This window comes from Natrix helvetica (assembly GCF_964273705.1).
Source record: "Natrix helvetica genome assembly, chromosome: 2".
NCBI lineage: Eukaryota > Metazoa > Chordata > Lepidosauria > Squamata > Natricidae > Natrix > Natrix helvetica.
Genome location: NC_138552.1, coordinates 105,046,270 through 105,072,920, shown reverse-complemented (window position 1 = coordinate 105,072,920; position 26,651 = coordinate 105,046,270). Strand labels below are relative to the sequence as shown.

Here is a 26,651-nt window from a genome sequence, read left to right as displayed (position 1 = left end):
TCAAGCTACTGTATATATTACATGCAAATGTGCAGAGCATGATATTTGGCAATTGTTTAGATGGAGGAAAATTGATTTTTGGAGAGTAGACACAAATTTAAAAAGTAAAAAAAATAGTACCTGGCCTAGGGCATACTTATCCATGAGCTTTATAGACCCACTTAAATCACCCACAAAATATGTTTGAAGTAAAATAAAGCTTCAAAATGACAAATTTAGGCTCAATTCCCAATGACTTCATGTCTATGTTGTTTACATAGATGATGGATGGATGGATGGATGGATGGACAGAGGACAGACAGACAGACAGATAGATAGATGGATGATAGAAACAAATATAAATAGATATCAAGTAAGAAAAAGAAAGCAAAGAAAGCAAAAAGTGTAAGAAAGGGAAAAAAGGAAAGCTAAAGAAGAATATAAAAGAAAGAAAAAAAGGGACTTTTCTTTATAGCAAATATAAGTACAATTATATTTTAATATCTCTCTCTTTTAAAAATTACATCATAATACTCCTTTTTCTATAATCTATCCCGTGTAATCATCAAAGCCATAAATCACAAGTTTTTTTTTCATTTCTGTTCAAAAAAATGATAAAAGATTTCCAGTCACAACTTTCTGGGAAGTATTCTGAGTTTCTCTGTCTCACCTATAGCTTTTGGATTTCCTTGCAACCCCCAATACAAATACTAATCAGCTCTAATTCTGCATCCCTTTTTGAGATCACCCAAGATCACTTAGGTAATTTTACCAATCTGGGTAAAACGTACCGTACACCGCACTGCACTATAATCACACTACATCTACAAATTCTGAAAATATCATTTTTGCTGCCACAACAGAACTCCCCCCCCCCAACCCCTCCACCCCGATAGTCTACCTTTGAAATTGCCTCTGCTTAGCTTTCTAGCTCAAACATGACTGGCTACATATTGCCTCTCACAAGTCGAAATATTTGTATCAATGTATGCATTTAAATCCATCCAGGAAATATTGTTGATGGGAAGGAAAATATGAATTTGTAGTAGGTAAATATAAGTGGAAAGACCAACCGCAATCCATCCCAATACCTTCTTCCAGAAGCAACTTTCCCTTATATAAACATGCCTTTAAACTAACATTTATAGGCATTTGTATTCTATAATTTGAGGGCTCCTGTATAAGGCTGGAGTCCCCATTCAAACGATCAATGGCTTGAGTGCCGTCATACAGACATACAAAGTCGCTCTGTTATAGAAAGTTAAACAATCCATCTTGCCCAGGATTGTTCCCCAAGGATAGGCAACTGCACCTTCTTTACTGCCATCAGTTCATGCTGAGATCCCATCAGCAAAAAAATCTGTGTGTTGGGTCAGCAAAGAATTGAAAATTAAGAAGCAAAATAAGTGCACTAAAAAACCAATAATCCAGACATCCTAATATGGGAGGGAGATGAAGGGAATTGTGCTGCTGCCTTTTTCAGTAGTGCCATCACATCAACACCCTGCCCTTTTGGTCCTTGATAAGGAAAACAAGTGTTGTTGGCCTGACTATAGAAGTCTTGCTTGGCCCTGGTCCATCCCAACAGTCACAATTCTCCAGGGCTTCCAACCTGCCACTCTAGATTCTTTGGAGCTGAAGATGTTACAGATAGAACTTGAGAGCTTTCAGCATGCAAAATGCCATGAAACAATGCACTAAATCTTAGCTTTGCGTGCAGGTGCATCTGTGGGTAATAAAATAGAAATCTATTTTGAAATTATTGGGAAACTAACATTGTCAGGGTGCATAGCATTTCACAGAGAATAACACTGCCTTGAGACTTTTTGCGAGATATTAGGTGAGATAGCAGAAATCAAAATGGTGAAAATTAGGAAGCATTAACCAAGTTGGTGAAGTTGCAGGGGAATCAGGACTTAGTTACAGGCTCAGTTATAATGAACTAGCCAATAACACGGCGTTGCCCAGGTATTTATTTATAGGGGGAAAATGTCCGGACCAAATGTAATTTCTAACGTTGGATTTTCCCCCTTACCAGAGGGAGCCCCATTGTGGAATACTGTGTACTGTACGCTGCACAGTAGAAGCCATTTTGCGGCAGTACAGTAGAAGCCATTTTAAGGCACAACAGGCTGTATCTATAGAACACACACACTGAGGGATTTTAGGGGTGTCTTATCCCCACAGTATTTGTTTCCAGAGAATAAGTCATCTGTGTACCAAGTTTGGTTGAAATTGCTCAAGGCGTTCCAGTGTTATGCTGGAACATACACACACACAGCCTTTTTTATATATATAAAAAAGATTAGGAAGGACATTAGTGCCAAACTCTTCACTGAAAACATGCATTTTGAGAAGACATTTTTAGCACATGCAAGGATAGCTGGTCAATGTAACTGTGGGTAATAAAATATAAATACATTCTGAAATTGTTGGTAAACTAACGGTTATAAAATGAAACCTATTTTCTGTTCATTCTGGTGGGTTGTTTGGTGTTGATAGAAGTTCTGAGCTTTTTGGGGCATGTGTGAAACTAACTGCTTGGAACTAGACCTCCTCCTCCTCTGTACATTTGAACCATTTTGCATTTATTTCTTACACCTGCTAATTCAGAGATTGCATAGTTCTGGGATGTTCCTTTTCTCTCCTGATTTTTAAAATATATTTAATTGTAATAAAAACAATTACTACCAATCCTAACTCAGGAAATACATACATTAAGGGGTGATAGAAATTGAGAAGACATTGAGAATTGGCATCACAATATGTTCATCAGTATTTGTAGTGGGATGCAGCAAAAGTTCAATTTGTTTCCAGATAATCCTATCAAAGCAGGTTTGTTTAGTTTAAGGGTGCTGAAAACATAAAGAGACATGAAAGAAACTGATAAATGCACAGTGTTGACAGTAATCAGAGTGTTCCCCCCCCCCCAACTAAGACAATGCAAGAATTCAGGGTCTGGTGATGAGTTGAACAGTGGAAGATGATGTACATCTTCACTCAGCACATAGTTACAAAAAACAGATTATTCTGGCTTGCCTTCACTTAACATACAGTAAAACGTTGTCTACCACAAGGCACTGTTGATGGCCACTAAATAACTATCACTGTCATAGCAATTAGTCGTGACAATTAAGAGATTCCACCTTTAGAAACAAGATCCTTCCACATCCCACTTGTTATAAACAGGCCTTCCAACTCTTTCTACCTTCCAGATGTTTTACGTCAGCCTAACCCGGGGGGGGGCAAACTCATGGCTTCACATTGCCATCACATGACATTTCACAACATTTTCCCCTTGGCGAAGCTGGGGTGGGCGTGGTCTACGTGCAACGCATCTGGCCCACGGTCTGCCAGTTTGACACCCTTTCCCTAACCCATCCCATTCATTCATTTCAAGCTGGGATTGTTGAGAATTACAAGGGGTGCTCCAAGTTGAGAAGAGTTGTTGCAAAGGCTGAATGTGAGCTGTGTTTTGTTCGACTGTTGTTATCATGAAACTCATTGGTTCTGAAGATAAGGTTAGGAGTTGTGATCCTAGGCATCTAAAAATCATCTATTAAGAAAGGCTGCTGCAAGAATTCAGGTGGTGCTCTTAGCATTACAATCCATGTTGGTTGGGCTAACGGGTATTGTAACTTAGAAGGCAACAAATTAAGGAAGATGGTTGTGAAAAAACAGAAAACATGTCCCTCTTTTTCATGCTCCATTTGGGAACTTCAGAAGAAAAGGGCTGAATGCTCTAAAAAAATGTGCAAGGAGATTGGGCCAGTGTTGATGGGCAGAAGCCAGCATTAATATTTTTGGAGGACTTGAAATCCACTTTTCTTAACTATGCTGCCTATTTTAGGGCTCATGCTCTACTTTTCACATATTTACCCTAAGAAAAGAGCATGAAACCTTGCTGTTAGTTCCTGGTGGTTATGGTCTGTGGAGGAAGAAGGGTGGTTCAGAAATGTGATAGATAGATGATAGGTAGGTAGGTAGGTAGGTAGGTAGGTAGGTAGATAGATAGATAGATAGATAGATAGATAGATAGATAGATAGATGATAGATAGATAGATAGATAGATAATATAAAATATAATATAATATAAAATAATATAAAATAATATAAAATAATATAAAATAATATAAAATAATATAAAATAATATAAAATAATATAAAATAATATAAAATAATATAAAATAATATAAAATAATATAAAATAATATAAAATAATATAAAATAACATAAATAAAATAATATAAAATAACATAAATAAAATAATATAAAATAATAATAATGAAATGAAATATTCTAGGAGTTGGCACAGCATGATGATCTAGAGGTAAAGACTCTCACCTCCCACTTGGAAGGTTGAGACGCCAATCGTAGGCAGTGGCAGATGTTTCTCTATCGGGGCCCAAAGAGAAAATATTTGCTGCAAACTTTGCATAGGTGTCAGGAAGGGCATCTGGCTGGTAAACGCTCAGCTCCATTCAGTCATCCTGACCCCACCCTGAAGCAAAGGATTACGGGGTTGTCAAAAGGAAAAAAAAATTCCAGGAGTTTCAAAAAAGAGGAAATGCTGTGAAGGTTTCAAATTACCCACCTTTTGTACTTGATGTTCCCTTGCTCTGATCCAGCAAGCTTCTGGCCTTACTCTTTTTGTGATTCTGTGTCAATTTCTGTTGTGAGAAGGCATTATGTGCTCTCAGAATTTGTTACCGTGTTGTATAATAGTTTGCCAATCCATTGCTTTTGTTTTTCAGGGTGGCCCTAAATCATCTTTTCTTACAGCAGAAAAAAGAGCCAGGCTAAAAACAAATCCCGTTAAAGTCCGTTTTGCGGAAGAGGTTGTTGTGAATGGACATAATCAGGTTTGTGTGATTGCTATTATTGCCAAACCATATGGAATAGTTGGCTTTAAAATTTTGACAGGTAGAGCAAATTACATACTAAGCTAACTGCACTGACTGAGAGTGAGCATGAAATGAAAACAACTTGGCCTTTTCACAACTGTTATTCCCTCCAACTTAAATATATTTGCACTTTGTCAGATGGATCCATGGGCTCGAGGTCATTTGAACCAACTAGGATGCCAATGAAAAATAAACAAAAATCTTTCTTTCCTTGTTAGAAGGAAAAAGCTTGTTAAAAGTGTATGTTTCAACCTGATTCAGTAAGCATGCTGAAATCAAATTGTCCTTAGTATTCCTCGAAAAAGAAAATGGAATGGAATAACAATGTTAACAGGAGCATCTACAGGAGGACAGGAGAGTTAAAAAAAATCAAAATGGTAGCCATGATCATGAATTAAAGCTCCAGGGTTTGTTTGTTTTTTACACGCACAATTCTATTGAGCAATCACAGAAGCCACCTTAAATTTTTGTAACGGCCTTTTGCGGACATACCTGATATTTTCTCTGTGGGGACATATTTTTATATACACTATTTCTCCTGCTGGGGCATTAATAAACAATGTAATTGCAAAATCGTTAATCTAAAAAGTAGGGATCCCCTGCATTTCTCCGAGTTTTGTTAAACTATGGTTTCCAGAACCTCTCATTATTGGCTAAGTTGACTGCTGTTGCTGGGAATTCAGAAATAGTTGAGAGGCTCAAGTTACCCATTTCTGCATGGGGTATTAACAGAACCCTATTTTTTTCCCCCGTTCCTTTTCTGTTTACAAACGTGTGAACACTTTGCTATACCTGGCAAAGATAAATAAATCCTTCCATTTTGCTTTCACTCAGTTTTAGCCCTCACGTTTTATTTTCTTGAATGCAGTCTATTTTCATATATCCTGTCCACTTGAGACAATGCACTTTTCTTCGAAATATTTAATATGCATATTTTTAATTTGAAGGCTGTGTGCAAAAGATTCCAATATTGCGTGAATATGGCTGCAGTTCCAATCGCGTGTTTCCTGGAAAACATTAAATCAGTAGTTTTGCATTACGATGCAAACTAGACCTATTGTTCTCCCATTTCTAATCACGTTGCTTGTCGTCTAGCCTTTTTTCTTCAGCTCAGTCAAGGATTATGAACTCATGAATATACAACAAGAGGCATTGTTTTACATATAGGGATCTCTCTAAATCCATCCGCTCTTATCCATGCAGGAAGATAGCCTTCCCAGATATTTTACAGTACTTTTCCAAACGGCACAGCAACCTTTGTAGGAGGGCCCATCACAGTAGTAATTTTAAATGGAATATTACAGCTGAAGTCAGATTTTTTTTTTTTTGGAAAAATCCCAGAAGTGCTTTCACAGTGTTGGGCTGAAGGCATCAATTGTTGATGAGACGAAATGCTTTTAAACCTGACTTTTCCAAGGTAACGCTTGTATATCACCCTGTGGCAATCCTCTGCATGGGTCATCTGAGGAATCTGGCTATGTAAATGATGATCTCCCCTCAGTTCTGCTATGCTGCCTCATCATGGGAACCTGGGGAGGAGGTGATCCTGGGAGGAATGAGCAAAGAATAATGGGAGAATATGCCACGAGTATATATATATAACCCCAGCAGGCTGAGCAAGCTTGAAGGTCATCCCAGCTAAAACAAGCAGGCACTTACATTGGCCAGCAGCAACATAGAAAGATGTTGAAAGTAGATGCCAGCATTAATTCATAGTGCGTGGGAGAGGACAACGATGAATCACTTCCATATTTTGCCGAGAAAACCCCATGGATAGACACAGTAAAGTGATTGATTATATAGTACAGATAGTCCTTTATTTACAACCACAATTAAACCACAATTTCTATTGTTAAGTGAAGTTTGTCCCATTTCACGGTTGTTAAGTGAATCTGGCTTCCCCATTGACTTTGCTTGTCAGAAGGTCACAAAAGGTGATTGCTTGACCCTTTAATTAATTCATTAACTGCACTGCAACCATCATAAATATGAGTCAGTTGCCAAGCATCCAAATTTCGATCACGTGACCAAAGGAATGCTGCAACAGTAGTAAGTGTGAAAAACATTCATAAGTCACTTTTTCCAGTGCCATTGTATCTTTGGTAACTAAACAAACTGTTTAGTTCCTATAGTGAGTAGCTATAGTGAATGATGGGCCTTTGGGGTCAAAGGGTACCCAATACACTACTGAAGAAGAGCTGATTGTATGTTTGTCACATGGCTAGAGTAGAGCCCTTTGGGAATTGCCATGCAGAAAAAGAAAATCTAAAGCTGCAAAGATAAAATTACAGTGGGAACATGAAAAACTCAATGCAGTGAAAGACGAATTACTTAACACATTGACATCTTAGGTATCAGCAAATTGAAATGGACTGGAATTGTCAGTCAGAACATATTAAAGCAGTGAATAGTTTCTGCCTTTTAAGATCAACTGTCAACAGTAAAGGAACCAACAGTCCAGAAATATGATACAGACCAACATTTAGTAGGGAAGCAGCAAAGGTTTTGGTAAAAGATATTCAGATGCTATGACACATTTATACCCTTAACAATTAAAATCATGCAGGACATGGTTTTTCTAGTGACATTCTACAAAAGTGAAAGTTAGACTTCGAAGAAAAAGGATAAAAAGAGTTATTGTCTTTTTTTTTGAAAGTTGGTGTTGGAGGAGAATACCAGATGTAGACAAAAAGAACCCTATCCTATTCCTTGCTTTTTGTTAGATCTATGCAAAATTAAAGGATAAGGTTATAGAGTGTTAAGATTGTGTTACAATTGTTATTTTTTAAAGTGTTGATTGAGCCATTCAAGTGCCAGGAAGACATTCCTAAATTAAGACCCTACCATTTAGAAAGCCAATCCTTATTCCTGGAGAGGTTCATTGTTCTTTGTGAAGGAGTTTTGAAAAAGAACCTCTTTAGGGATCTTAAAACATTGTAAAATGTTGAGCTAAAGAAAAATCCTTTGGAATTGCAAGATTACCAACTATTCATATTTCATTAAGGCATATCCCTTCTTCAAAGTCTTTAAACCAATGGAACTTGTGCAAGTGAGGTTTTTCGGGGCTCTGGTCCCACTGCAAGCAAAACAGATCATGACTGCTGACTTGAGAACTGGCTGAATTAACTAAATCCTGCCAATATAAAACAATAATAAATAATAATAGTTTATTCAATAAGAATAATAAGGTAACAAACTAAAGTATTGGGAGGATGGCTGGAATCTGGAAATCACAAAGAATTGTCCTTTTTACTATCTCCAAAAGCATGTGGCAATGGCTTAACATTCCCACAAGGAGGCTGCTTTATAGCACTAGAATTAAATTTAATCTTTTGATTTCTCTCACTTGCACCCAAGAGACAACAGAAAGGCAAGCAACAGGAAGGCTAATTCTTTACCTAACAGCATTTATTTCCTGCTCTGTAACCTCTGACTGGCAGGCTTGCTCTATAGACAGAAAAATAAATGCTCAAAATTAAATATACAACAGCACCTCAACATGACAAAATGTTCTTTAAAATGTAAATGTTCCCAAACCCTATTAAGCCTTGAAATCCAGTAAGGGAGGAAATCCCTAGAACTAAGCAAACTTTACTTTTTGCTAAGAACTCCTTTTGTTCCTCAGTAAATTGCTGCATATTTCACACAAAATTTGAGAGTCAAAGGTATTCACTGGTTGCTGTCTTTTGTGTGTTTGTCTAGGGAAGTTCTCTTCTGTGTATGCCCAATGTTCTCAAAGTCTATTTAGAAAATGGACAGACTAAAGCATTCAAGTTTGAAGCAAACACAACAGTCAAGGTATGTTTAAGTATAATATCGTAATTAAATATTGGATTAGGAATTCCCACTTGGCAATGGTGGCCATTGAGGAGCTGGCCTTGTGAATATTTCCCAAACTCTCCTCTATATTGCAAGATGTTTTGTTGAGAGAAATTGAATAAAATGCGAAGAGACATGTAACACCCTTTAAACTCAGTGACGAAAGCCAGAAGCTGAATACATTGCTGCAGAATCTACTACAATAATGGAAAACATTATGAGCAGGTAAAGTAACAAATCTGGTATATGATGGAAACTGTTGGACCCTCATGAACCAAACAACATATTTCAGTATTTTTGTTTGCTGAAGTCTCTTAAAAATAGAATAAGAAAGCAATGAAATAGCCAACTTGCCTCAGCCATAATGCTCCCCTGTATTTTTTAACGCTCATAAATTTGATTGGGACATGATCCACATTTAGCCAAGTAGAAGATTTTATTGTAGCCTATGATTAATGCCCTTCATTGCAAATTTTATTACTACTTTATAATGTATGGTAATCCTTACTTAACTGTCAAGAGAAATCAGTAGTGCAAATTGTAATCCTCCATATCTGTGCGCTGGATTGTATTCTATTTTGATTCTAATCCACATGGGTATTTCTTTTTTCGAATTGTTGTCAGATTACATTGCAGTCAACAATGGGGGTTCGTTGTCAGTAAGCTACACTAGCCAAGATTGTGTGCCAAAGAATTCTTACGCATTTGAATGGCTTCTCCATCATGGATCAGATCTGCCATACCTTATGACGTGTGTACAATTATCCTTGTGAGCAATTAAGCTCTCCAAGTGTATCATTGTGTGGACCTAGATAATTTCTACATGTTGTTGAAATTGTGATTTTTTTTTTTACACCCATAATTGGTAGGACATTGTTCTCACTTTGAAAGAAAAGCTATCCATTCAAAGCATTGAACATTTTGCTTTGGTTTTGGAAGAACAGTACAATGTGTTGAAGATGTATCTTCTACATGACGATGAGCTCATTGGACGGGTGAGTTTCACTGCTGTAGGACATTTATGTTGGTGGTGGACAAATTAATGAACTTTTGCCTGGGGATACTAACCAGTGCAGGGAGGTTAGAATTGCTCACTTTGGCATTTTGTCTCCTGTGCTTCATAATCCATAGATTGGGAGAGTACAAACTCCAATTATCAACTCCTATCAGCTTGACCATCATGACTAGTGATCATAGAAATGGGATTTATAGATCAGTCACATTAATAGAACCGCAAGTTTCACACCTTCCAAAACTGAAATATGTATCCCTTCAAAATATATGGCTGATGGAAAACTGGGGCTATTGATTCAGAACATTGCACACTTGTAAACCTGTTTATATAACAGCAGCCTTGTTGAAATAATCCCAATTTTCATTTATTTGGATTTGATTTGATTTGATATATCAGTTTCCCTGGAATCTACTTTCATTAACTCTTTTCAATACAGTGTTAACAGCTATCAATTTGTTATTCAAAGTAAAAAATGTAAACACCCTCTTTGGAATTTGTATAATTTTATTCCTAATGGTGGACCATAAATGTTTATTTAATACCTCTTTGTTTTCTTTAAAGTACCATTGAACTGTAATGAAGTCATGCTGAGGTGGATTTAATATAAATTGCTTCCCTAATGAATCATCTTGAAATGAAGATAATACACTGATTGTCATACAAAACTTCTTTCTTCAATTCTTTCTTCCAGAAGGTCAAGCACACACCTTGTTATAATAGTAGATACTGAATGATTGAGTGTTTAAAATTGTTAGACATAAATTTCCATTCTTTTGGTTTCTTTGATGAGATCCACATAGATTAGGTTTCCCCAAAGATTTGGGTGATTCAAAATCCCCCCCGCTACCCTTGGCAACTCTGAATTTTGAAGGTGAGTTGTTCTGAGCAGCCATCTATCATTTTACCATTTGATCACAAGTGCTCATTTTATCTGATTGCTTTCCAACTTTGTGTACACAGCCAAAATGAAAATCAAAATAGTGGGTAATTTTGTTACCAGAAAGAGGAATGGTGGCAGTTGCACAAATTTGCAAGTAATATATGAGGGGCGGTGCTCATCTCCATTTCTAAGGCAAAGAGCCAGCGCTGTCCAAAGATGTCTCCATGGTCATGTGGTTGGCATGACTAAACGCCAAGGGCGCATGGAGCACTATTACCTTCCCACTAAAGTGGTCCCTATTTTTCTACTTGCATTTTTTACATACTTTCAAACTACTAGTTGGCAGAAGCTGGGACAAGTAACAGGAGCTCACCTCATTACGCAGCGCTAGGGATTCGAACTGCTGAACTGCCAACCTTCTAACAGCTGACCTTCTAACAAGCTCAGCATCTTAGCCACTGAGCCACCTTTATTTATATATTTATATGGTTTCCAATAATTTTGTTATAGTGGTAGTATGCTATAGACTCTATCTGTCTATCTACCACTATCTATCTATCTATCTATCTATCTATCTATCTATCTATCTATCTATCTATCTATCTATCATCTATCTATCTATCTATCTATCTATCTATCATCTATCCATCCATCCATCCATCCATCCATCCATCTATCTATCTATCTATCATCTATCTATCTACCTACCTACCTACCTACCTACCTAATTACCTATCATCTCCTCTTTGTTTCAGGTGGTTCAGAGGAAAGAGTCTCATGATTATCGATGCCTCTTCAGAGTTTGCTTTATCCCCAGAGATCCATTGCACCTCTTGCACGAAGATCCAGTGGCTTTTGAATATCTCTACTTGCAGGTGATGTGGGAATACACTATGAGCTTTTCTGACTTGGTTAGGCTTCATCAATAATTAGCATAAACCCAAGTATCATACAAGTTTATTCATCCATAATAATGTTGGTGCCTTCACATAATGAATATACACATGAGTGTAGCACAACACTACAAAACTCTAATAATACTTTTCCAACTGTTTGAACATAAATCTTGAACGTTCAAGATTTAATCTATTTCAGAAATTTTGACTTTGATTTTTACATGCATTTTATAATTACAGTGACAAACAGGAAAAAATAAAGGCCACATTGTGTGTCCAAATGTGATATATGTGCAGAAATAAGAATGGGGTGATGATGGATAGTAAATTGGGTTGAAGAATGTATAATTGTTTCAGAGTGCAGATAATTTTCCATGAGTGCAGTTCTCTTTGTGAGAGTAGGAAGCTTGACAAATTTAACAGGTCAGTAAGAAAAGAAAAGCATTCTTAAAGGCCTAATACCATCATTTATTGATTTAAAATTTGCATCTCAGGTTTAGAGAAAGCTAGCTTTCACTGGGGACAATCTACATACTGTGAATCTTGTTAAATGCTTTTCACTTTAATGTTCAATTTTCCTTGGATTCCATTTCCACCCTATATTTTCAATATCGTCCCTTATTCTTAAGTGAATAAATGAAAAAAATATTTAAACAACAAACTGAAAAGTCCAAGAAATTCTTCACCAGTGATTGCTCTCTACCCTACTGTCAAAAAAGATAACAATATTCTAATATGTTTCTTAGATATGTGGCCTTACATAAAAATGTTCAGATATTACACCCACTCAGATAAAAACATAGGCTGCAATTACACTAAAGTTTATGTAATGTGTTTATATATTTTCTTTCAGTATGAAAATAAATCACAGTTAAAACAGCCTATAGTTGGTACTCTTTCGTGTGTTGATTGCCTAGCATAATGTCCCAGCAGGAATGTAATGGATGGTTTATGGTTGCCAGAATTCCTTCTGCTTTGTTTAGCTACCCTGTTTCCCTGAAAATAAGACCTCCCCGGATAATAAGCCCAATCAGACTTTTAAGCGCATGCACTAAAATAAGCCCTCCCCGAAAATATTGCAACACAGCAGCAGCCATGAGTTGACCACACTCATTGCCTTCTGCACCTCAAAAATAATAAGACCTCCCAAAAGGCCAAGCGCTTATTTCAGGGGTCAAAAGAAAATAAGACCCTGTCTTAGTTTCGGAGAAACATGGTATCTAACTCACGATACTCTAAATCAAAACCAGCTAAATTGGAAAGAAAGCATATTAACAATGGGCAAAATAATAAGAATATTATTATTAAAATAAACCTTGAGTGAATATTATATTTGAAAACAAATACAAATCTGTCTCTAACACATACCTACATATTCTATTATGTGAAATGTTAAAAGCTTATTCTCTATCCAGCTAATGTGTGCATGTGTGAACCAGTCTCAAACTGTACATGACCCAGACAAATTAATTAAACATTGGGCTTTGCAACCAACATAATTGCCAAATGTTCTAACAGCAGAAACTACTTCTTACAATAACAGGATTAGATTAAATCCTGTTTAATGTAACCTGGTGCAAGTGTATGTCCCTTCTCCCCCCTTGTTAACCTGGCCCTATCCATTTCAGAGCTGTAGTGATGTCCTTCAAGAAAGGTTTGCTGTTGAGATGAAATGCAGTGTCGCGTTACGGCTGGCCGCCTTGCACATCCAAGAACGGATAATCACCTGTGCTCCGCCACAGAAAGTATCACTAAAGTACATTGAGTAAGTGAAAAAATATTCAGTTTGTAAAGTACTCATTTTATCAACCTCGGAAGGATGGAAGGCTGAGTCAACCTTGAGCCTGGTGAGATTCAGGCTGCCAAATTACAGGCAGCCGGCAGACAGCAGAAGTAGCCTGCCAGTAGTGCATTCTAACCACTGTACCACCACGGCTCTTGAGCCAAGGAGTTCAAAGGTGATCTGTCATATAGGTTGGTCTTGAGTCGTTTGCATCATTTGTTCTCCTGGGCTGCCCAGCTCAGGTGGATGCCTGTTGTTGAGAACAATGCCACTTCTGGTTTTGAAGGCTAGCAATTGCTGAATCCTACAGTGCATTGCAGTTGTGAACTCTAAATCCTTCTGTAACAATTATAGGATGGTGACTGCAAGTTCTGCCAGACGATCATTTCAGGATAGGTTTTTTTCCCCCCTCTCTTTTTTTCCTTATGCTGCAGGAAGGATTGGGGAATAGAAAATTTTATTTCTCCAACTCTGCTCCGAAACATGAGAGGCAAAGACATCAAAAAAGCTATTAGTTTCCATATGAAGAGGAATCATCTTTTGCTGGACCCAAGGCAAAAGGTAAAGTGGCTTTAAGATATCTGGAAAGGTCACCTTCTAATTGTCTATGGAGATTCTCAGTCATCCAGGTCATGGTTATCCCAAAGGTGCTTTTTCAAGAGGCAACTGGACTTTCTGTTTTTTCTTTGAAGATGCTTCGCTTCTTGGGTGAGAAGCAAAACGTCTTCCAAGGAAACCTCTTAAAGATTTAAGTGCCCCTTGAAAAAGCACCTTTGGGTCACCTTCTAATGGACCTTGACTCTGCCATCATCTTCCTTCTTAGATCCTTTTTATTCCTGTATTTACTCTTATAGAACCTATCTTTTCCTTTCCCAAATACCAATACTTACTATTGGTAAGCAAGGGGACGCAATGGCTTAGTGATTAAAGACATTAAGCTTGTTATCTGGAAAGTTGACAGGCCGGGTTTGAGACCAGAGTCCCATGTGACTGGGTGAGCACCCATCTTTGCCCCAGCTCCTGCCCATCTAACAGTTTGAAAGTATACAAATGTGAATACATAAATAGGTACCACTTTGGTGGGAAGGTAACCGCATTCCATGTGCCTCAGCAGATAGTTAGGCTGGCCACCTGACCACAGAAGTTTCTTCAGGCAACACTGGTTCCCTCTGTTAAGAAATGGATATGAACACCGCCCCCTAGAGTTGGACACAACTGGGGAAACCTTTATCTTCACTGTTGGAAAGAATAAGGAAGAATAGGGAATGTATTTCTATAATAAAATCAGTTCTTTTATTAGTAAGGACCAAGATGGCACTGGGAGAGACTAGAAAATATTAGTGGCCAGTAAAGTATAAAAAGGGGATTGTGTGGCTATGTGTACAAATACAAATGATCCGGTCATTGACTAAAAAGGGTGATTTGACCTCTCTGTGATCTTCATTAGAAAAATAAATACGACAATAACACTTATGTTCCAAGAGCACAATGATGGATCCCTGGGGAATTTTAGGATATGCATATGCTGTCGATAAAAAAGTAGGGCAATACCGATAAAGCTGGTTAATAATTGTCTATCTTTGTGATTTGAATATGGTTTTGTATTTATTGGGAATCAACTAATCTCATATTTTACTGTATTGTTCAATGCTTGGGATAACATCATTAGTTAAAAGGAAATACAATATTTCTGTGCTGAATATTACTCTGTGGTACCTTCAGAAATACTGACTGTTCCCAAGACTACAGATAGTCCTCGTTTAATGAACACAATTGAACCAGCAATTTGGTCACTAAATAAAGCAATCCCTAGGTGAAACTACAGCTTATGATCTTACTTCAGCTTTCATTTTCTAAACGTGGCAGTCAGTAAACAAGAACTGCCTATATTTCTGATTCAGAGATGCCCTATAATACTGGTGGACAATTGGAACATTTGCCCCACTATTGTCCCAAGAAGGTAGTGGTAGTACCCTGTTTCCCTGAAAATAAGATCTCCCCGAATAATAAGCCCAATCAGGCTTTTGAGTGTATGCCCTAAAATAAGCCCTCTCCCCAAAATAAGCCCTCCCTGAAAATATCGCAACACAGCAGCAGCCATGAGGTGACCACGCTCGCTGCGTCCTGCACCTCAAAAATAATAAGACCTCCCAAAAAATAAGGCCTAGCGCTTATTTGGGGGGGTCAAAAGAAAAGAAGACCCTGTCTTATTTTCAGGGAAACACAGTAGTAGCTTGCCATATTATTATTGAACCCAAATTTTATTGTATGAGAGTAATTATTATTACCAGTTATGAAGATCTGGTTGTGTTAACTTTGTTTTTCAACAATTGCAGCATCTCCTTTCGGCAGCGCAAGTGCGATTGTGTTACCTGCAGATTCTTGGAGACCTGAAACTCTATGGAGGGAAAGTCTTTAATGTCACGCTCATGGTAAATTTATGACATCTAATAGAAAAGAAAATAAATAGTTCAGGGCTGAACTGTTGGGTTCTCTGATATTGGTTGTTTTCTTGTAGATACACTATATTGCCAAAAGTATTCGCTCACCCGTCCACATAATCAGACTCGGTTGTGAGCGAATACTTTCGGCAATATAGTGTATAGGTAGTCCTACTTAGGACCAGCAACTTTGCTGCTAAGCAAAGCAGTTGCTAAGTGGGAAATCACATGACTGCAACTATTTTCCAGCTCAAAACTGAGAAGATTAATCAATTTCACACTTTTGGCTTTTGTTTGCCTTCCAACTACTCTCCACCCTTTGCATTGCTGGAGTACCTGCTAATGTCTTGTACTCATCAAAAGCAATGTGAGTGCCATGGGCACACTAGCCAACAACTTACTCTCTTGAAATCCCTTCCTCTCCAATCTTCTTCCTCTGCAGGGGGAGCAGATGGAAAGAGAAAAAAGCAAGTGATTTTCATTGACAATCTCTCTCTTGCCTGATCCTTCCCCTTTTCCCATCAGGAGAGATATTGGAGAGGAAGGGATCACAAGACAATAAACTGTTTGATCTTCTACATATTGAAAGCAATGTAATCCCCCTAGAAGTCTGGGGCTGGAAGCCACAGACATGCTATTCAAACAATTTATAGTACTGTCTTGACATTTCTTCCTTTTCAATTTCTCCATTCTGCGATGCAGGAGGGGTATTGGGGGGGGATGACAATTTCAATAGGCAGTCTCTTCTTTACCTCACACTTTCCTGCTGCCAGCACAATCTGCTGGCTGCTTATATCTACACCCTAACAGAATTAATCAAAGAAGAAAAAATAGGAGTCATGTACACCATTCAATGTAAGGGTTGTTACAGCCCCTATGTAGGCCAAACAGATGACAGACAGCACCACAAACATCAAATAGCACAAAGAAGACATGAACAGTGACTTAATCTTGTAACACATAGACAGACTTGACCATAGTTTATACCGAGACACTGTTAACATTTTAGAATGTTAGGCAATTCCTGGAATGTGGCCTTCACACATATCAGTCATCAATAGACACGCAAACTCTATTTACATACTATTCAAAAGACACAATCAAAAGTTAGAAAGGAAACAAGCAGCCTAGAACACATCTTGTTCCCAGCAGCCAACACCCAGATAGATTAAAAAATACAGGACTAGATAAACATTCAGGGAAGAAATAATACCTTAATCAAGGAACCATCAAAAAGGAAGCCACAAAAATTGGCAAATCAAGGCGCTTAATATACATATATAAACAACAGCGAACCCCACTTTCCTTTCCACTGATGGTGTTATCCAGCCTGGTAATGAAATGTCTGCAAGAAAACATCCAAGCTCAAAAATATCAAGGACCCAACAGTAGAGATTTATTTTTTTACAGCAAAATAATATTATTATTTTTAGTGAATGTCTCATCTTTTCCACCAACTCTTCATGTTGCAGCATGAAAGCTAGATCATCCCTGTGATTTATGGGGTTTACTCAAGATCATTGGGAATGTCATGATGCAAGGAAAGAGTTTGAATCCTTTATTTCAATTAGCTAGGTCTCTGTCTTAGAATGACTTTTAAGACCCCTTGTCATCATTTGCACCTCTTACAGATTAAACAAGGCAGTTATTTGATGTTTATTGATTAGAATTGAACTGCTTGCCATATGAGCCAAAATAAAATTCAGTGATCAAATGCCAGGACACAGATTGCAATAATGATGCAATGACACAACCCTAGGGCATGGGTCCTCAAACTACGGCCCCGTGGGCTACATGCAGCCCACTGAAGCCATTAATCCAGCCCACACAGGACCACAAGCTCCCGCCCACATTAACCCGCTCACCCTTAGGCCAAGCGCAGGACTTACCTTTGTGAGACCTGCAGCCTGGAACTGAAAGGTAAGGCCAACAATTTTGGTCTGCAGAGAAGTTCTGGAGGTGTGGGGGGTGAAAAACAGGGTGCAGAGACGCCACAGGAGGCCAAAAAACTGATGAAAACAGCCCGTTTTTCACCTCCCCTGCCTCCAGAAGATAGAGAGAGAGACAGAGGAAGAGAGAGAGAGAGAGAGACTGAGACAGAGACAGAGAGAGGAAGAGAGAGGGGGAGAAAGAAAGGAAAGAAAGAAAGAAAGAAAGAAAGAAAGAAAGAAAGGAAAGAAAAAAGAAAGAGAAAAAGAAAGAAAGAAAGAGAAAAAGAGAGAGAGAGAGAGAGAGAGAGAGAGAGAGAGAGATGGAGAGAGAGATGGAGAGACAGAGAGAGATTTCTCAAGCTCCTTGGGGCTGAGAAGAATTGCTGCAAAACTGAGTTTCCTGAAGTGGACCACTAGACTCCTAAACAACTGAAAAAAAATGATTTAGTAAAAAGAAAAGGCAACCAAAGGAGCAACATGCAAACAAAAGCAAATAAAACATCCCCAGGAGCAAAACAAATTAAAGTTTAATTTGTGTGCATTGTTCAATGGACTGTTACATTGCCATGTGACTAGGTGGGCCTAGCCACACCCACCTAGTCGGTCTGGTTCCCCAATAGTCTGAGGGACCATGAATTGAACTCCTGTTTAAAAGGTTTGAGGACCCCTGACCTAGGTTGTGGCTGTGTTAAGTCATCAATCACATCAGAAGAAGTTCCCTCCTTCCAACGTGGTGTACAGATACCGTTAAAAAAAAGAAGAAGGAGTGGACACTTTCTGAAACAAAGGATGGCATAGTAATTAATGAATTGAAGCAAAAGCAGGGAGCTGTCTCTTAGTAATGCTATTGTTCAGCTATTACTTGAGGTATCTCTCTTACTTTCCTGACTGACAGAGATCTTGTGAGTTTACAATAGGAGGGGGAGAGCCATCTTGAATTCATGGAGGCAAGGCAAGATGAAAATAAAATAGTACCCATGGTGATGTCTCAGATTTTACACCAATAAAAAATGAATGTTGTTAATTCTATCTTATTGCATAGCTGCTAGTAATGGGACGAAGTGGTCCTGTAGATGTAAAGATTGTAAACCAAGAAGAGTTTTCAACTGTTAACACCTCGAATTGTGCTGGCATCTAGAGAGATGGGGACGGAGCAGACTTTGTTTAGCCTTGAGAGAGTATCTCCCAAGGTGAAACAATTGTCCATGGCCGTAGCAAGTTTCAAAAATACTTTTTGCTGTTAATGTTTAATGTGTAGCAATAAAGAATGCATAGGAGAAAATGCCCTTTGTGGTACACAAGGCCCAGTTATTTTAAGAGTTCTGAAATTCAATATCGACATTAGAAATGTCAAGCCAAGTCTTTTCTGATTCTGACCTTGAAATAACCAGTAACCTCTTTTTCCTGAAGTCCATGCATGACACTATTTCTCTTTTGGTTGACGAGGAAATAAATAGACCCTACATCTTTACATCGTAATCATTTCTTCATGACCATTCAGAAAGGGGCCTGATGCTACATATAGTGTCAGATGACAAACAGGTTGCTGGATGTTTGTTGGTAAATGGTTGAGTGCCTATATTTTGGATTCAACTCTCTACACCATTAGTGTGTCTTTGTATAAATAACACATAAGATCAGCCCAGAAAAGCCTACCATCGGAGACCTTGAGATGAAGCCACTGTTCTCTTCCACCCATTTCTTCCCAGGACCAGCCTCCTGCCAATTAACTGGTTGGCCAGTCTGTGAGAAAAGCTGTGAGCATTTCTCAGAGGCATAAATTGTGAGGAGCCTACAGCTTGATCATGTCTGTTAAGATGAGCTATGATAATCTAAAAATGTTCACTCAGAAGCAATTATGTGGAAATAGTAATTTCCTGAATTGATCAGTAATATAGAAAAAACAGACCTTCTGCCATCATCCAGTGCTAGAGTTACGGGAATAAATGAAATAACTGAGTAATTTCCTGCTTTCCTCACTACAGTACAGCACAAATGATGGCCAGTAAGTTTCATAAAACATTGAATTGTGTTAAAGTGAGCTGTTCAATTCCCATTTTGGGTTTTGTAATGCTTTTGTAAACTTTTGGCTGCATTCATAAAGCATAAGCTGTTGTTTAACTACATATTTCTGAATTAATGACAATTAATTTCACACATGCTAAACATTTCTAAACCATTGTTTAGACAGCACAAATGTAAGCCACTATTTGAGAGAGAGGAAGGGCGGTAGAGATTTCTCTTTAGGATCCAATTCTTTGCTGGGTGTCTATCATTTCTTGTCAGCAGAAGCACGAATATGAGAAAAGGTTAACTGTTAGCTAATACACATTATTATTAAAATAACTTCTGAACAGATCAGAAATGTCTACTTTAGACTAGAGTGTATTTAAAAATAATGATATGAAATTCAAATTGTGTTAGTTCACCTGTGTGTGTTTCTTTACATGTCCAAATTATACTGTATAGATATTGTAGTAGCCACTTAATACATAGGCATGAGTTTGTTCCTTTCTAAGTTTGGTCATAAGCTGCTTTCCCCCCATGAAGCTACAGGACAGAGAGACATGCATTGCCTTGCTGGTGGGAGCCAAATATGGAATCAGTCAAGTGGTTAATAGCAAACTCAACATCGTAACCTTGCTGGCGGAATTTGCTAACATAAGCAGACTGGAGCTCACTAAAGAATCTGACAAAGTAAGCATGGTGAAGATCTACCTCCAAGATATCAAGGTAAATATATTTCATATCACTTCTGATGCATTAACTCTGTCAGGAACATTTCAGCTCATCACGTATCCCGTCTTCTATACAAGGTGCTCACTGTACTGCTGGAGTCCAACAGTGCCAAAGATCTGGCTTGTCTCATCAGTGGTTACTACAGAATGTTTGTGGATTCAAGCACCTCCATCTTCATCTGGGAGGAGAGAAAACCTCAAATGCACCGGATCTCTGCTGAGGAAGGTAAAAAGCAAGTTTTTTCATAAATAAGTAAAGGGGTGAGAGGACTGTTCCAAACTCAATAGTACACCTCTTGCTAGAAATACATGCATACATTTAGTATATACACTAATGTCTCAGTGTGTTGTGTATGCTTCTCTATACAGCTTTATTGCCCCCTTCATTTGTGTGGGCAAAAGCAAAAGGATTCTTAGAAGCACCATTTGAAATGGTCATTGAGATACACTGAGAGGATGTGGGAGATGTTTCTGTCACATTTGAACGTGAATTCATCTAATTTTAGGTGCACGAACCAACACCAGAGTTACCATTCAAGGCACATAATTTTGCATGCAATCAAAATTATCAGGCTTCCTATAGTTGAACCTGAGCCTACTTTCCCCCATCCAGATCCCCAGTCTCCACATAAAGAGACGGGCATTCAAAAACATCACTTAAGACAGTCCCTGTTATCCTTTGGCTGCTTCTGAGAACAGTATTCTGGATATGTACAGAGGAATCCTTTTTCGTACTTAGCTGTACAGTCACTTTAAGGATCTTTTCAGGGAGGTTTTATTTCATCTGTGTTCTAAGGTTGCTTGGAAGGAAGGAAACAACTCCAAGAAAATTGTCTGTATGTGTTTTCAGGATACGAATCTAGAACCTGCAGTGACTCTGAAGAATCTTCTGAGCTAGATTGCTCCTTGGACCGGTTCTCAGACACACATTCACCTAAGTACAGCAGTATTAGTCCCCCAATTGAGGAGGAAGGAGAGCAGCAAGAGGTGGAGCAAGAAAGGAAGACCTTGGAGGCCAAAGAAATGAGCTTTTGCAATGGGTACAACATAAACGATAGCCTTTCAGAAGCCTCTGATTCAGCCAACACAGAAAGCAGGGGGCCAAAGTCCAGTGGCTCAAGTGACTCTCTGGATGCCTTGGAAGAAGATGATTTAGAAGCATGCTCAGCAAGCAGGCCGGAGATTTTTCAGTTTTGTAACTCCGCCCTTCAGAAACTGGCCAATAATGACAAGGTGCTTTTTGGTGCGGATGGAGATGAGGAAAGCGGAACACCCCAAGAAAGTTTTTTTTCTTTCCTCCTGCCGTCCCTGGTATCCAGTCCGGTTCTTCCACAATCAGAAGAGGAATCCAAAAGAGAAAACGGTGTGAGCATTCTAGAGTCCAAGTTGGCCAAAAGCAACGCCATGGACTACTACAGCCTCTGTGCCAATCTCTCTCCAGCCAGCAGTGGAGGGAAGCCTACCCAGAGCAACAGTCCTGAAAGCTGCTCTTTGCAGGAGCCTGAAGACTATGAGAAAATCAGCGAGGGCCAGGCTCCTGTCTTTGTCTTGAGATCTCCCCCTGGCTTTGAAAAGACTAATTCAGATGATAACATCTGTGATGGAAGCAAAAGGATGAGCCCAACTGAGCCACAAGCAGGTGAGTTAAAAGATAATCCCTGGAGTATCTTTGTTGTGGTATGAACCACCCAAGGTCTTTTAAATAGGAATGTTATTTTGACTGCTAGCTTGGCAATCCTTGTTGGTCTCTTGCATATTTTACACGGTTACTCATGGGGTCTCACATTCTCACACCTGGTGAGAGGAAGGAGGTGTGATGGCTATAGTATCAATATGAGGCCCTTAGAATAATTAAAGCTGATTGAGCAGCTTACTAGCAGTTATTAGCTTTTCCTTTCGTATTCAAAATATTACTTCTTATATCTGCCCAGTATTTTGTTTCCATTTAGGCCTAGGTGCCTAAGGCTGAGAGTTAACAGCTATTCCACAAGACCTATTGCAAAGAAAATTCCAATTCAGGGTTTCGTATGATTACATTTTCTCTGATGTATTTTTCTTTTAGTTGCTAAAAGAACCAATGTATGGAAATAAATTGTGGCGATACTTAACTATTTGTGTTCATGCAACTATAGGTGGTGGAATGATTGTGTGAAAACATTTTAATGTAGTAAAAAAAACCTAGAAATTTACTACTACTACTAACTACTACCCTGTGATAGCAGAATTTCTGTAGTCTCTCTCAACTTTTCATCCCTTTGTGCCATAAAAAGATACAAAAGTGGATGGAAGAGGATGATGGGTAAGTATGTCTCCAACTCTGTTTGCAGTGGTGATGCTTTTGAGCTGGTTACAATAGATTACTTTTCAGTGACAGGGTGAGAGAGGCAGGACATTAGATAACACCTGACATTCCCCTAGTTTATTAGCTTATTAAAAAAAAAGGAATCGAATACACCTATAGACAACTCACACATAGCAACAGCAACATAAATCTTTTCACAAACAACTTTTGAAATATGACAAAAAAAGGGATTCTCCATATTTATGGCCTCTTCTTTATTTTTTAGGTTCTGAAATTCTGCCCCTACACCGTTCCCAAGAGTTGCCATCTTGTGGCAGTTTGGATGAAAACATCCTGTCAAGGCAAAGTAGAAGGATGAAATCCAAGCCAGGAAAAGACCCAACGTGTGCCAATAATTTGAGGAAAAGAAGGTCCTTCCTCGAGACAAATTATACTTCCCAAGTTAGTTTCCCCAGCGCTTCACCCGAAGCCCTGGAAACCAGTGTTTGTTGCAATAAAGACACTACCATTTCAGGAATTTCAAACCCCGCAGCTGAGACTTTATGGAAGGAACCCCAGCAAATTCCCAATCTTCTTGAAGCCACACAGAAAACCCAGGTGGACCAAAATTCAACCTCTTCATCTGATTCAACAGAAATGAGGCAGAATTCATCAGTACCCAATTCAGTCTTCTGCCTGGCCTCTGTGCAGGCAAGTGGAGGAAGTTTAGACTCAAGCGATTGCTCTTTAGATTCTTTTTATATGCCCCCTCATCACAGTCCACATTTAAGTACACCAGAAATTAATTTTCACCGGGAAGATCTTGATCCCACTTGTGAAATAAAAACAGAAAAGCTTACAAAAATAGCTAGGCAGGTTCAGGGACATTGTGAAGTAAAAGCAGAGTGTTCCGTAAAGCAAGGACTTGACAAAAAAGTGAGGACAATCAAAGCTACGCCTCCAACAGGAGTCAGTTATGTATTGATTGAAGAAATAATACACACTACTACCAAGCCTTCAGGGTCTCAGAACAGCACCCAAGGCAAACCTTTGTCTTTCGCCCCAGTCTTGGACCTGGATTCTCTCCCTGCAGAGAAAGCTAAGAAACAGGAACAGGTTATGTTAGATCCCTGCAAGAGAGTCAAAGGTGGAGACTTAAAGCTTGAAGAAGGTATCAGCCAATTGTCAAATAAGGGTGCTGCACAGAAATCGGGAGATGAAAAACATCTGGGGATTTCAAATGTAACTCAACTATTTTTCAACTGCAGTGATACATCAGGCCAAATTTGCTGGCCAAATTTCAGTTCAGCAGCAGAAAATGCAAAAAGCTGTCAGCGAGCAGATAACAAGTGCCAAGGAATTACTAGCCAAAATGGCCTAGGCATTAATAATTTAGCTTTAAAAGATGGCATTATAAATCAAGTCCCAGCCCACTTATCAGCTGTGAGTATGCCTCATAATCTGTGCCAATCTACAGACATTGCTGGTGACTTTAAAATGGGCGGGGAAAACCTCACAGGAAATGCTCTCCTGACAGATGATAAAAACAAGAGATCCAGTTCACTAATGGTTTCCTCAGAGGAGAACACAGAACAGAGCAAAACTGATAATTCAGCTGGACAGGGCTACCCTTCATTTGACATTTCGTCTAAGGCAGCCGGACCCAGTGATAAAAACTGTACTTCAGATCTATCCTTTCTCTCTTCTGACAATGCCACTGGAGGTGCAGTGGCTTTCAGTGACACAGGTCCACCAGGTTTAGTGAATTCTGAGGAAACATTTACACCCAGACATAAACTGGAGAGATGCAGCTGCCACTTGTCTTATGCAAGCTGTTTCCATGGGGTAGACAGTGAAGCAGAATTAGACAGCACCAAACCCTTCGCAAGTAGCATTTCTGAAGGACCCTTAACAACTCCACCTTCAACAAGAAACCCACTGCCTTCAGATTTTAATCCCACCAGGCACCACCAAGAACATATTTATATGAACGGGACCCCCAGAGATTCTCAGAATCACAGATACCTCCCAGAATTGCCTATCAAAGAACTGAGCTATATGAAAGAAAAATGGTCTATCTCGCCATTTGACTTCTGCCATTTGTTAGGAGATGTAGTAGAGCTAAAGGAAATTTTAAGGCGGTCTTCAGGAAACCAAAGAAAACATCCAGTGGAACAATGTGCTGCCCTTTTTTCAGAAAACAAGAATGCCTTGTATGTGGAATCACAGAGATTGTTAGCTAATTGCCAGAAGATTATCAAAGCACAAGGGCCTTCTCCCGAGACACCAATCATAGTTCAAAAGACCTTCCAAAACCTTCTCCAGTTGATGGAAGTATGCCTACAGTTCACAGACTGTGGCTTTTGCAGTAGTGGGCACATAGACCTTAAAACCAACCTGAGGGATGTTTTATGTAGCTATCAACAGTTTTTGGAAGCATGTAGGCAAACTCATGAGAAGGATTACTCCAGCCTAAGCTTAAAACTATGTGTGTGTCAATATAAGGCCCTCACTGCTTCCCTTTTCTGCCTTACACAGCAGTTCAAAGCTTCACCCTGCACATGAGCTGGATTTGCTAAGCTGTCTCTTCCTGCTTCTCCTTTCTTTGCACTAACAATACAGCTATTGTTTTATTCATTATAAAGAGAATTAGCTATTTTGAAAACTTGCATATTTTTGTGACCTTCTGAGTTGGCCTGATAAATGTATAACCCTGTGAGATTCTAATAAAAGCAGGGGATGTGTAAAAGAATGGCTTGAAGGAAAACGGAGGCAATTGTTTGGTTGCATTTGTCAATGGATATTAATACTCGAAGCTTGAATGAAGTCAAAGGAATAAGTCATTTCTCATAAAAGTCATAGACAGTATGTTAATTCGCATCCAATTTTACTCCCCACCCTTCCCCTTAAGTGAAGAAGACACAAGATCAATCTTTTCTGAAGGTCTTTTCAATGTTAACTGCTGTGGATAAATGCTACTTAAGAATAGCTCAAAGAGAATGCTGTAGGTCAACTGGACAGATCTGCTGAACATATTATCTTACACTGTTAGCGTGTGCCAAGTTGTGGAAATGTTGATCAAGGTTAAAGAAACCGTACCATAGATACCTGTCTTGTGTGGGACTCTTCTTTCAGGTGTTTTAAATAAATGCACCTGGAGTGTTTCAAAGATACATTTTTTAAAAAGACCCAGTGATGTGTAATTGATAAGATGCTGGACTAACATCAAAGAAGGCCCAGATTCTTGTTTACCTAAGCTATGGAGGTTCACTTGGCAACTTTGGGCCACTCACTCTTTCAACCCAAACTGTCTGACATGCCAAGGGTCACAGGCAGTGAAACGTCACAGGCAGCACAGTGGTATAATGAGCTGCGAGAATAACCTTGGAAAACAGGAAGAAGAGCTGATGCCTACAATGGCCCTGCCTCCTGTCTCACAGGATTGTTTTCACAGCCTATTACAAGTGGTAGCAACTTCTTCACCCAATTGCTTTTACTTTCGATTTTAAAGAGATGCTCTGCTCCCCTTTAAAATAAAAGACAACTTTTGAACAGTATTTTCACCCAATTACTGAATTTTTGTACTGACTAAAAATGGAAGTGATGCATCTCTTTATTATACCTAATAAATAAAGACCTAATTAATTAGCAGGAAGTAAGCTCTACCATAGTGGCCTTGTTTCTATGCAGACTAGCACTGCAGAGCATTTTATAATATTCCTATCTTTAATTTTAGAACACTCCTAATAACACAATTGGTTGACATCGCTATGCTTGGAAGGGTAAATAATAGTGGCAAGGAGATTTAATCTGAAATTAGAGCATTTACTTAAAAAAATTAAATTGACATAACCTCAGGTCTCTTGCCTATGAGTGCAGGAAAAGCTACCCATTCATTTCATTATGAAAGACTCATTGTTTTCAGCAAAAATTCCCAGCATAATGTCATGTTTTTTTTAAAAAAAGTACATATCAGTAATAAGT

The 26,651-nt window shown here is 38.7% G+C and overlaps 1 protein-coding gene across 2 annotated transcripts in view; it reads left to right on the top strand.

The window, feature by feature from the left end:
- The window catches only part of FRMPD1 (FERM and PDZ domain containing 1), a 76,548-nt gene extending 50,063 nt beyond the window's left edge, over nt 1–26,485 (top strand). For both annotated transcript variants that reach the window (XM_081941302.1, XM_081941303.1), the window contains 11 exons: nt 4,734–4,841; nt 8,586–8,681; nt 9,572–9,697; nt 11,353–11,472; nt 13,122–13,258; nt 13,711–13,837; nt 15,613–15,708; nt 20,199–20,381; nt 20,465–20,612; nt 21,237–22,025; nt 22,954–26,485. In XM_081941302.1, the coding sequence (XP_081797428.1) occupies nt 4,734–4,841; nt 8,586–8,681; nt 9,572–9,697; nt 11,353–11,472; nt 13,122–13,258; nt 13,711–13,837; nt 15,613–15,708; nt 20,199–20,381; nt 20,465–20,612; nt 21,237–22,025; nt 22,954–25,232 (4,209 nt within the window). In that variant the 3' untranslated portion in view covers nt 25,233–26,485. The remainder of the gene's footprint in view (nt 1–4,733; nt 4,842–8,585; nt 8,682–9,571; nt 9,698–11,352; nt 11,473–13,121; nt 13,259–13,710; nt 13,838–15,612; nt 15,709–20,198; nt 20,382–20,464; nt 20,613–21,236; nt 22,026–22,953) is intronic.
- The last annotated feature ends 166 nt before the right edge of the window (nt 26,486–26,651 follow it).